At 42.9% G+C, this 12,934-nt stretch overlaps 1 protein-coding gene across 1 annotated transcript in view; it reads left to right on the forward strand.

Moving 5' to 3' along the window:
• Positions 1 to 12,934, forward strand: part of CNNM2 (cyclin and CBS domain divalent metal cation transport mediator 2) — a gene marked incomplete at its 5' end in the record, with an annotated part of 110,565 nt that overhangs the window by 85,256 nt on the left and 12,375 nt on the right. The window contains 3 exon segments of the mRNA XM_084289696.1: positions 3,260 to 3,403; positions 8,503 to 8,645; positions 10,730 to 10,897. Of these exon segments, the coding sequence (XP_084145822.1) occupies positions 3,260 to 3,403; positions 8,503 to 8,645; positions 10,730 to 10,897 (455 nt within the window).

Here is a 12,934-nt window from a genome sequence, read left to right on the forward strand (position 1 = left end):
CTATTAATAATATAGACAGTCCAGGTTTCCTTACCTGGGTGTATGCTTTGCTCAGCTCCGTGTTGGATATGTATCAGTAGTCCTTAGCAGTGGAAAATAGAGCTGAAACCTTGCTTTTTCAATTGAATAAAATGGTATGACAAATACCAGTGGCCTAATAAAGTCTTTGAATAAAGCTGTAGCCAATTTCTATTTAAAATACTCAGAGGAGTCATTATTTTACTTACAGACCACTTTTAAAGTTGGGCACATGCTGAGTTGTGCTTTTAAAATGATTTTTAAAGAAGCCTTTGCTCTCCTTTGGCTTTTCCTTTAGCCTTTTCCACCTCGATTGCTCCCATACTTGCAGGGTATTTTGCAGCCAGCCACACAGCAGCCTGAAGCCAGCCTGACACTGAGAGCAGCCAGTATGGGAACGCATCTTCCTGCCACCTCTGTCACCAGCACCAGCTTATTCTGCTCTCTGATGATTTCTGGCAAATATCTGGATCAAAATTAACTTACAGAGACCCAAGAAATGTAGTTTTCAGATTTGGCCTGCTTCATCAAGTGACTGCAGGGGTACTGAAGCAAATGCAGAGAGAGATTGAGAACAAAAGGCATCCCAGTTAGATTGGTTGAATTTTATCTGACCCCAGCAAAGTGATGAATTCTTGAAAGTCAGGAAGAGGAAAACTTGATAGTCAGGAGGGAAAGAAGGTTAGCATCAGTCTGCATTTGGATAAGGTACGTGTTTTTGACAGATAAACCCTGCACCATGTAATTTTAGTAGTGAGGATCAAGCTGAAGATCAATGCTGCACACCAAAGATTTCATTGACATCTGAAACTATTAAAAGTTTCAGTCATAGAATCACAGAATGGTTTGGCTTGGAAGGGACCTTAAAGATCCTCTAATTCTGACCCTCCTGCCTTGGGCAGGGACACCGTCCACTAGACCAGGTTGCATACTTTGGGTGATAAATCAAAAACATAAAAATCACAGATTATGGCACAGCCAGAAAAAAACATTTCTAGCCTTTTTCATTTCAGTACCTTCCCTGTCCTGTTGCTGTAGATTTGCCCCTTTGCTTGTGGATTTGTCCAGGACTCCACTATTAGTAAGGCTTCTTTTCAAAATGTAAAATTTTACCAGCTACATTCAGCTTTATCCCAGGAAGTACAGAAGTGGAAGAAAAGGCTGTAATTTGGTGATTTCGATCAAAGCTGAAACAGTGAGTTAATAGCGTTGTTTTGTTCGAGGAAGGCTTCTTTTTTATTTTATCCACTCAAATGGATTTGAGCACTCTTACCGCTCACTGATGGAGAATGGTGAACAGCACCTGAATGAGCGGGTGCAAATGAGCTGTTCTGCTCTGTGATGGATATAATTCTGGAAGGAGTTGTGTCTTTTGGCTTGAAAGCAAATGTACTGATACCTGAGCAGGCACTGGGAAACAAATTACAATCTGTTTTGTCCATGTTGGCATTTTTGTTCCACACTTCTTGAACATCGTGAGATTGAACAGATATAATTGGAGTAATACATTACAGGGGAAGAGCAAGGGTAATAATACGTAAATCTTTCATCCTTTTATGAAGTCACTTTTATTTAATGCTGTTCATTGAGCAGCAAAAAGAGCTGGAAGTCTTACAAGGAATGCAAAGAAATAAAACTGGCACAGCGAAAGCCTTTCAGTACAATACGATTGTTGATCCTTTAAAATCACAAATCATCTTTCTATTAATTCACTGTAGAATAAGGTCTCTTCAAGATAAGACTCAGCAGTGCTGTGGAGTTGGTATTTAAAGTATGTCCATCTGCATCTAAACGAGTAGCTCCAAGACAATCAGATTATGCAGTAGTTACTTTGGTGAGAATATCGCCTAAGTGGAATGGAAACTTCATTTTGAGTCTAATATTAGACCCTGCTTTGGAAAATTCCTTTTAAATGATCACAAGCTGGGAATAGCAAAAGAATTTAACTTTCGACAGACAGCATTCACCAAGAATTTGTTTTTAACTGCTTATGTTTGGTCCCTGGGAAAGCAGATGTGAAAAACTTACCAAAGTGAATTGACTTGACCTGATGCAATGTTTATATCAGTAGTTGATAAGTTTTCCTCCCTCGTCTAATTTGTTCAGGATATTTTCATTCTTCAAGCATGAGTAAGTCTGGCTTGGAATAGTTCGAATGCTTGTTAGTCTAATAATCTGAAGCTTAAAACATGCAGACATTATTGCCTATAAAGGGGTCTGAGCAAAGTTGAACTATTTTGGTTGTCTTCCCCAGATGGGGATAACTATCAGTTTTGAGATCAGCAAAGAAGAACGTGAGACAGTGCCGCTTACCTCTCAACAGCTCACAAAGCACCTTGAGATCTGCATGTTTGTGCTTCAAAATGCTGTGTGCGTTTGGAGAACCCTTTGAATGCAGAGATCTAGGTGTCTTTTTGGGCACCTTTACAAAGGACCAACTTTGGGTGGCAGCTAGGGATACTGGCAACCCCGATGTCAAAGCAAATTCGAAGGGTGATTGATTATTCGAAGGGTACTTGCTTATTCCCGTGGCAGAAAGGACTTTAGGAGTTAGGAAATGCACGGCGAATGATGCACAGCTTAGGGATCTTTAGAGCCACCAGTATATCTTAGCTTAGCTTTTCTCTTTGTTAATCAGACACTGCTGCTTTGGATATTTTAATTAATGCATTCATTCCTAAACAAGTCCCCTTCTGCCTGGAGCATGTCTAAATAATTTATTTTTTTTTGCAGGAGGAAGGAAGAAAATAGGGATTTATGGGCTGAGCTCCTCTCCCCAGCTTAACCCTGTTCACATGTTTCTGTGATGTGGCCGTTGTTGCTGCTGTTTGTAGGCTTCAGGAGCATCCATGGGAGCTCCCTGCAAAGGAGGACTCCAGCTAGACCTTGCTCTGCCAGTGCAGGACACAAGAAGTGAAAAATCCATCAACAAACAACAAAACAGTATAATGAATGCAAAGCCAGGGCGATGGTTTCACTGGGGAAAGAAATTAGGAAGAGAACACTGATATTTTTGACTGTTCTCTAGTGTGCTAGTTGGATTTATGTGATCCTGGAATATATTTCTTAGAGGGAAATCAGGTTGTGATATTAAGTGTCTCTTAAGTTTTGTAGCTTTTTTATGAGGTGCGACATCAGCCTTACTGTCTTTTTATTTGTACCTGTTGTATATAATTCTGCTGTAATTTCTGGTCTTTCAGGAATTTCTAAATGTCTAAATTGCTGATCTGTCTCCTTGCAGGCAAGTCTCACCTGGCCATAGTACAAAGAGTAAACAATGAAGGAGAAGGGGATCCTTTTTATGAAGTCCTGGGAATTGTCACTTTAGAAGATGTGATTGAAGAGATCATCAAATCTGAGATTCTGGATGAAACAGACCTATACAGTGAGTAGAAATATTTATACTTTTGTTTTTTTTTGTTTTTTTTTTTTCCAGAGGAGAGGGAAGACTCTATCCAGCAGCAGCTGTGTCTTATAACTGTTGATGAGATACAAAATGTTGTAGAGACCTAAGTTGCTGATTTAAAAGATCAGTGGACAAATAACCTGCAAATCCCTTAGATAGTCAAAGTGATTTTTGTTTTCACAGCATGGGCACCTCACCCCTTTAAGCTGTATTAATTCAGAAATAGGACAGCTTTCTTTATTTGATCATTCCATCTAGAAGACTTAGATGTACAACATCCTGGTCTCTCCTGTTAGCTGTTCTCCACCACAGTGGCCTAGTTTAAAGCTCTTTGTTCCAGCACTCATGACCTCCCACATTTTCCCCTAGCCTTTCGCCACCTCAAGGGCCCGTAGTCTATGTACTCACTGCATTTTAGAAAGAAAGCAGGCAGATAACCATACCTCAGGGAAGAGGAATGGAGACTCTTTAGAGTCAGTCTCTGTCACTTCATTCAGAGAGATCCTAAGAATGGAAAAGCTTCTTCAGGGTTAAAAATCAGCAAGTCCTAAATGACTCTGTTTTATTTTTACTTTTATTGCACAGTGCAGCTCCTTCCTTCCTTAGTGTTAACATAAATTAAGGCAAATGATCGAGTGTTACCTGGGACGTTTTTTTCCCCTCACTTCAGTTTTTCTGGTCCTTGACCAGTTACCTAAACTGTCTTTGCTTCTGTTCCCATCTGCACAATCTGGCCTGTGCACATGGAACTTCCTTTCTGTCATTCTTCATCTGTCTTATCTGTACTTTGATCGCTTGCTGGCAGATGCTATTTTTTACTTTGTGTTCAAGTGTAGCAGAAGGATGTCTCTAGATTCTATTGTGACAGAAATAATAGGAATGGTCATTTTAAATATCTTTCACACTGTTTAGCTGACCTTTGCTTTCTTTTTCTTTTCTCATGAAAAGGATCTGAATGTTTCTACAGCATCTTTTTCAGGCCAAAGCAGGCAGTCTTCTATCTTCCTTCCAAGCCAAAAGCCAAATGAGCGCTTTGCTCTGTAGGATAGACCTACTTCTGCTTTTCCTAATAGATTGGTTTTGCCTGAACTACTTTCCATAGCTGGTCAGTATTTTACCAGAATTTATGTGCCCAAAGGTTCATGTAAATCACAGTTTTGTTTTACACTGCACTAAATGGTCTAATTACTATGCAAATCACAGAAGTCCAGTTAGTATTGATCTTCTTCATACTGCCACAACTTAATTGCTGGGCTAATCAGTTACAACATAATGCTTTTACAGGGTGAATTCAGACTTTCTTTTGTAATCTAAAATAGTGGCGTGGTTTCTTTTTCTTGTTTGTTAAAAGGAACTGTATAGATCATGCTGCGTTGTTCCCTGGGAAAAGAAAAAAACATTAAAAGCATGTTGGAGGGCAAGGAAATGATAATTTAATTTTACTATCTGAAGACTTCCTAGATGAACAAAATAGAGTTGGTTCATTGGAAACTGTCCTTCCTGGGAAGGTTTTAGTATAGAAAATCCCTAGTTCAGATTAGGAGGGAAGCTTAACTTCCTAGGCTTCCTGGAGGATGCAGGAAATTTTGAGGGGTGGCTCCTGCTGCGTACCATTAAGATGACCTTCTGATTCCAGTATGAAGCACTGGGATTCATTCCGCTGTTTAGATCAAAGGAAACTGGAATGGTAAGGGAGAGAACAGAAATGCAGAGAAGCTAGGAGAAAATGTGATAGGTTTTGGATTCGAGCAGGTATGCTGTAACCACTTCCAATTGGTGTAGTGATTGGAACATGCTTTTGGCTTGCTGAAGGTAGCTTATTGCCCATGATATGTTAAGGTAGCTTCTTTTTGATTTTGATATCAGTGTGTCAGTGCTAGTAACCCCCTCTAGTATCTGAGGTCTGGTGCTGTTCATTATAAGGCCAGCTTGCTCAGAACTTAAAGCCTTAGGATTTGCTCTATGCTAAGAAATAAGGTTTACTTAAAAGCAGACCTTATGACAAAATTTGGCAGTGTTATGCCTTTGTTCTGAAGTTTTAAACCTGTTTTGTTGTGCTTTGATGGAAACTGGAGATTGATGAAATGGCTGACCTTGGTGTTGGAGCTGTGCCTTTCTGCTGTTTCTGTGAAAATGCATTTCAGCTGTGTCAGGGTAGAAGCAATTGTAAATTTACAGTTTTTGTTAAAAGCTACTGAAGCTCTGCAGCTGAGTTTCTCAAGGGCTGTGTACCCAGTAGACACATGGCATTATTTCACATTGCTCTGCTCTGCTCTGCCTTATGGCTTGCAGAGATGTTGGGAACAAGAGACAGTGTTAAATATATTTGATCTATCAACATCTACTTGGGTTGAGTGCTTCAGGGTGTGTGACTCCATAGCGGGGTTGCTGATGGGGTGCAGAGAAGGGGTTTCAGTTGTGATACAGGTGGGCTCTGGAAATGTCTCAGCCAGTGTCACAGAGAAGAGCTGTCAGCGTGTTTTGCTCTTGGTACTGGAAAGTTGGAGCGTTTGATGCACTACAGGACTGTGTGCTGTGCTCCTGTGGCCCCAGCTCTCGTAGGGGTGCATTTCCCAAGCTTCCCAGAGGCCGAGAGGACACTATCTAACACCCAGGGCTTTTCTACAGATGAATTAGCCTTGGCTAGTCACTTCCCTGAGGGGAAGACCACATCTTACCCTAACATTCCCATTTCCAAACAGCTCTCAAAACAGGTATGGTAAATATATGTGCTAGTAAACCCTGCATCTCTCTCCCGTGTAAACCACAGAGCTACAGGACTAAAAAACTGTTTGCCCTCCTAAGTATTTCCACTGTCATCCAGTGAAACCGTAGCAACACGGAAGGTTATGCAACCCTGATTTGCCTGGCAGGACCTGCAGATATTGGCAGTGTCCTGCGCCAGGAGAGCAGAGCTTTTTGCAGCTGGAATCTAATCTTTCGACACACCCAGGCTGTTACCACCTTCCAGAAAGAGGTGTTTTTATGCTGTTGGCCATGAGGCTTGTGGACTTGCTAACCTGTGGTCTAGCGCTGGTAGGCTGGAGGAGCAGCATCCTTACAAGAAGCTATTTTAGGTTGTTTTAGAGCTTCAGGTTTAGTCATGCTGAGTTTCTGACGGTTGCCAAAACATGCATGAGACACCGGGCAACCTAGTTTTCCCAGCTCGAGACCAAAAGAACTAGCAAAACTAGCTTCGTTAATTCCTAAGCCTTTCTTGTAAAATTAAACAAACCCACAGGCTTAGAAAGAACTGCGCAGCGTGTGGGGCACAGACTGTCAGCCTGGGTGTGTGCATCACCTGGGGGAGGAGAGAGAAGGGGCTCTGGCATCCACCTCCCACTGCCCTGGGCCAGGCATCCCGCTGCTGACTGTGGGCACACGGTCAGTGAGTCTCGGCCTCTGGGATTTGTATTGTTCCTGGAGTACCAGAGAGCTGCAAATATCAAAGTTGCTAGTCCCTGTCCTTGCTGTTTGGTTATTGGACAGTCCTTGTGTGCCAACAGAACCACACATCCATTTGAAGATAGATTTTTGTCCTCATTCTCTTGTCTGGAGCTCACTGCAGATGTCTACACTGATTAATACAGACCCTAAAGAGAACAGGACAAAAAGGAACACACAAAGACAGCAATAACTCTTCCCTGCAAGTTGTCCAGGTGCATTTGCAGTGCCGGTCAGCTGAACGGGTGATCTGAGGTTAGAACTCCCTGTTCTGTAGCAGTCTTCCATACTGGGCTGGCTCCTTCAAAAAAATAAATGCAATTGTTGTCCTGCATCAGGAATATGGCAAGAGGGATGACAACATTACTTGTATTTGGACCTATCCTCTTCTTGAGTTCTCCCCTACAGCCCAGGAACTCATGGTCAGCCTTGCTGCTTTGGATTTACAGGCAAATCTAAATATTTCCAGAACCTCCTGAAGACAGCTACAGTACTTGTTGGTATCTCACCTAGGATTACGCTGAGGGTATCCCTCACATGGCACGTTGTTCATGTTGCAGAACCAAACAGCATCATGTCACTTTAAAAGCAGAAATTGTTTAGGTCTGCCGAGATAATTTAAGTGCCCACGTCTCCATCTCAGTGTAGAAAGGACAGGAAATACCTGGTTACAGATCTAATTATTTCTGTCACCATCCAGTCCTGGGTTTCTGTTTCTTACAAGAAGCTTGGAAATTATCTGAATAACAAAGAACATTTAAGACTATTCCTCACAAAAATATGCAGACTTGGTGCCTTTGCTCTCACTGTGTAGCGTTTTTCTTGGGAGAAGGTTTTTGGACAGGCTGCCAAGGAAACCATGGGAGGAATTGAAATCCTCCATCAATTGATGAAGAGCCTGGGTCTCTCACCCTGGCGACTGAAAGATAGAAAGTTTTAAGGCATCCTCCCGTGATGTGATGCTGGTGCTGTATTTGGGTACCAGAAATGCAGCGTGAAGCTTGCTGTGGGAGGGCTCACTGACAGAAGAAATAAAGGAATACAGGAGTAGTGCCCTGCTGAAGAGACATTTCCCTGCCTGTACTTCTGGTGAAGTCACTGAACAGGGCAATGACACAGCTCCTTGTGAGACAGCATCTCAGGTGCAGCACTGCAAGAAATAGCATTCTCCGAGCTTTTCAGAAAAAAAGTAAAAGATTCTTTTCTTCTAAGGAGTGTATATAAAAATAAAAAAGAAGGTATTTATCACAGATGCTCTTATTGAACACCACCTTTCTATTGTTAGTAACACTGAGAGGGACCCCTCCTGCCCACCTAGAATTGCCCCCACACCATGCACAAGATGCAGAGCTGCTCTGCATTCAGATGCTTGCAAGCAGACACTTCTCTCACAGTGAAGTGACAGAGATTGTGGGTTCCTGGATCTGAGCCCGCAGCACAGGTCACCGATTATTTCTGTTTTTTTTAAGGTGTATCAATGAGCAGGGCTTTGCACGGGTACTGCAGAGGGGTCTGTCTGCACAGTTTGCTCTGGGTGGCTGTCCTGGCTGACTCCATCCAAGCGCAGTTCGTGTTGGACCCCATTCTAACAGAAATCGCTTCCTTCCTTTCTTCTCTCACCCTCCCTTCCCCAGCTGATAACAAGACGAAAAAGAAAGTAGCTCATCGGGACAGGAAGCAGGACTTCTCTGCCTTCAAGCAGACAGACAGCGAGATGAAGGTTAAAATATCACCGCAGCTCCTCCTGGCAATGCACCGCTTCCTGGCAACAGGCAAGTGTGGATTATCTGTTTTCACCATCATGCCAGAGCCTCGGAGGCAGTTTGTCAGCAAAGGCCGGTGAGGTGGGTGGGACAGTGCAGGCGGGAAGGGAGGCTGGATGGTGGGGTGACAAATAATGCCACTGTTGTGTTTTTCTTTTTAAATTCTCTCCTCTCCTGTGTTCAGTGTCGGCATGAACCCTCTGAGACATTTACCAGGGGTGGACCAGTAACTTTAAATTGGTCTGAAAGGTAAGGATGAATGCCAAGTGCCGCACTGCATGTCTAGAGTCCGTCAGATTAACGACTAGCAAGTGCACCCCATTAGGAAGAGCTCAGGGAACAAACCACAGACGACTCGATACCACTGGCCAGCTGACTGTAATTGCACTCTGGCACTTCATCCAGAAAGAGATGCTGGACTTTTTGCAGGAAGGTGTAAACCTGTTCTGTGAGACTTTTTGACTCGAAGTGAAAAACAATCCCGACACATTTAATGCAGACTGCACAGGCAGTTGAACTGTACTTTTAAAAATGGATTTTCTTGCTGGCTTGTGTGACCTCCGTTGATGGCTCCGGGTTTCAGAGGACAGTTGTCTCCATCCCAGATCACCTTGATGCTTTAGCCCTTGGGTGGGCAGTCTGGCAGAGAGGCCAGGGGCTTGAATGGTTTCTTGCAGCTGACATTGCCTTCCGTCGTAAAGTTGGTCCCTTCACCTCAGAGATGAGACCTGTTAACAGGAGAGCTTGTGGAAAACATACCTTCCTATTGCTCACGTTGTCTCTCTTTGACATATAAAGACTTCTCATGTGCAGGCCTTTCAGACGGGCGTCTTTCACTGCTATATTCGACATATATTGATGGATTGAAATTCATTCTGTCTCAAGCTGGCCAGCTCATGCTGGAAAGCAGTACTTCCCCTCCTAAGACACAGTGACTGCCTGCCTAGATGCTCCCAGTCCGCCTTCGTGCTTTATTTTGCCTCTGCGACTTAAAAGAAACACGTGCGTGATCGGTTTTCACACCTCAGCTGAGGGACAGTAAATCCTTAAAAGGCTTGGACTCCTGCGGCTCATGTGCATGTGAGCATGTCCTTGGTGAAAGGAAACAGTTCAACGGGAAGACGCGGATTTAACAGCAAGCAAAGCGTTGTTCACCTAGTTGTACAAGACTTGGTGGAGTTCCCTAAGCACCTTCTCAACATAGTCTTACAGTGCTGCGTCTCTGCTTGTTTTGTGGATGAAAGGATTTTGTAGCTTAAATCTGGCAGTGAAGCCACTGCTAAGTAAGATGAAAGCTACAGTTTTGGTTTCTCTGTTCTAATTTGAGAATAGTATCTGGAGCAGATGAAAGGTGCTGGGTCATTAACGGTCCTGTTCTGAAAGGTGTTAGGAAAGCTTATCAATTTGCATGTGTCTATCTCGACATCCCCGGCCTAACTCTCTCACACAAGGATAAGCTTTTTCACCTCAAGCAGCTGCTGTTGGGAACACTGATGACTGAAGAGCAAGTGGATAGGGAATGTGTTCTGTGTGTCAGGTATTAATCCCACGTGGTTTGAACTGACCTGCACTGTGTCTCACTTTGAGTAACTCTTCCCATGTGAACCCTGGCAGCCCAAATTGTCTTTGATTTATGTAGAGCATCTATCTAGAGCAACTTTCTAGGCCCCAAACTCTGATTTTTTTTTATAGAGTGCAAAAAGTGCAGTAACTTAATACCTTCTGAGGAAAGAAAAAGTGCATTCAAAGGTTCTCTGTGCCCCAGTTGTAAAGCTCTTCCCATTTACAACTCTCCAATGAGCCTATTCGACTGTGATTTCACTCTCAAGTGGGCAAGACTGCCTTCCTTTTTTCTTTTCCATTTCAGATGGACATGGTTTTTGGTTGTTTTGAAAAATACTGCAGTAATGAAGGTTGAGGCGTTCCTGTTTTTTCCCCTTACAAATCTAACAGTCTCAAAAGACAGGAAGCCTGCAATTCCGTAATGGATCTCTCTGCATCCGTGTGTCTTTTATAGGCAAATGCTTATTAACGAGTATTGCTAACTTCTTGCCAGGCATATGAAGTGTAATGCCAGGTTGTATCTTTTGTTATAGAAGTAGAAGCCTTTGGTCCATCCCAGATGTCGGAGAAGATCCTTCTCAGGCTGCTAAAACATCCCAACGTTATCCAGGAGCTGAAATACGACGAGAAGAACAAGAAAGCCCCAGAACACTACCTCTACCAGCGAAACAAGCCTGTCGACTACTTCATTCTCATTTTACAGGTCAGACATGTGATTATGTTGCTATGTGCAGTATCATGCATCTCCTGACACACTGCTTTTGCTACCTCTCTCGTTGAATTTTATCTTCTTTCAACCATAGGTTTGAAGCTATGGTTTGTGGTAACTGCTCCAGTCTTCTTTATGAGTTTACCAACTTGAAGAGCTCACTCTGCTGTGATGGGCAGACAGTGCTTCCCACTGCATAATGAAGTTATTTGTGCTTTAGGTATTACTAGGATCAGCAGTGCAAAAGAATCCTTGTGTACAGCTAGCATTGCTTGGAAAACGGGTACAAAAAATGTCATGTCAGTAGGAGCTTGGCCAGGATGCTTTACAAATGTATTTTTTGGTTTGAGCTTGGCCAGGATGCTTCACAAATGCATTCTTTGGTTTGCGGAAGGAGGCATGGGGAGTTTGACAGTTCGGAAAGATGGCGTTTTTCCATGCAATTTTGAAGCCTGCACCTTTGGTGGTGTGCTAAATGCAGGTTTTAGTGGGGCCATTGCGCCATCTACTGAACCCCTGCCACCTCCTGCCACAGCCCCTGCAGTTCCCTGGGCGCCCTGCCACCTCAGCTCTTGCCCTACCCCGAGAAAGTTGCATTTGGGTGATTTTTAGATTGCCACCCTAAGGGGTGTGGAAGGACTGCTTTCTGTTCACTACAGGTTCCTTTTCAGTGCTGATTATCTCCTAGGGTCTGTTACATTCTAGCACTGTTTGAGCAGGAACATTTTGCTGGAAAGGTGCTTATGTGTCTATCCTGGACAACTGAAATGAGTTTTGGTTTACAAACAGAGGCATTGTAGCTGAAGTTGTAACACAGGGCTTGAAATCTTCCTCACCTTTGCCTTAAAAAAAAAAAAAGGAATGGGTGTCAGGGGGATTAAACATCATTAGTGATAAACAATGAAGAAAGCACTAGAACATGGTATTGTGGATTCAACATGCCTCTATTTTAGAAAAGAATTAGGTTGTTTTTTGTTTTTCTTTTTTAAGTGTTTGAGGAGCCACTGGTAGCTCTTTAACTGCTCTTTCTTACGTGCTGAGTTGTTGCAATCTAAAATACTCCAGAGGCAAGATAATGCTTCTGGATGAGGTAATGCTGCAAAGCTGTAAGTGGAGGACATGTGCAATCTAAAAGAACAATTGGTTCTTTCTGAGCTACTCTCCAGTCAATAAATATTTAGTGAAAACAGTGTGCTAAGTCTATAATGCATTTGGAAAAGTGAGTTTTGTGGTAGATGCACACTATAAAAATGGTAACATTGGTTCTGCAGGGATGACGAAGATCAATACTCTGCTTTTGTTACTTAAAATATCTGGTCTTGGGCAGATTCTCTCACCCGGAGCTACCAAGAATACCTTTCACAGTAAAAGCATACAAGAACAAAAAACATGTTCTGTGCATTAAATTCACCAACTTAATCTCTGTAGAGTTACTGTTTTAGTTGGAAGGTCACCTTATGCGAGTTTTTCTTTAGCTACTGAGAAGTTCTTCTGTAGCGGTTTGAGATTTGTTTCTGTCATTCTGTTCTTTCAAAATTCATGTCAGGGCATTAAGCAGAGGAGAAATATAAACCGTGGATGCATGTGTTTAAACAGGGCAGCTCACATCAGATTGCACATGTGGGGAATTCTTGGTTTTCCAGCTGCTGTGACTATGCCAGGCATGCCTTACCTTCTTACGGCCACCTCCGGGAAGTGCCGTGTGTGCTGACAGAGCAGCAGTGCTGGAACTGAAGCTACACTCTTGCTGCTAGCTACTAGCTTGTATTTGTTTAGCTACTAACCCAGACTGACTGTATGTGAAGATCAAAGCCCACTTGGGTTTCTTGTGTATGTGTTTTGAAGACCTGGCCTTGGCTGGTAAATAACCAGCAGTGACAAGTGGGTTGAGAGCCCCGTTTATAACCAGTCTTGGCCTGGGTGACCAAGTTGTACCTACTGGAAAGCTTATAATGAACAAATAAGCTACCTATTGGTGTTGTGGAGTGAAATTGATTTTCAGAGGGATTATATGAAGAGGTTATTTGTGAT

Source organism: Netta rufina, assembly GCF_964035555.1.
Source record: "Netta rufina genome assembly, chromosome: 7".
NCBI classification, from domain to species: Eukaryota; Metazoa; Chordata; class Aves; order Anseriformes; family Anatidae; genus Netta; species Netta rufina.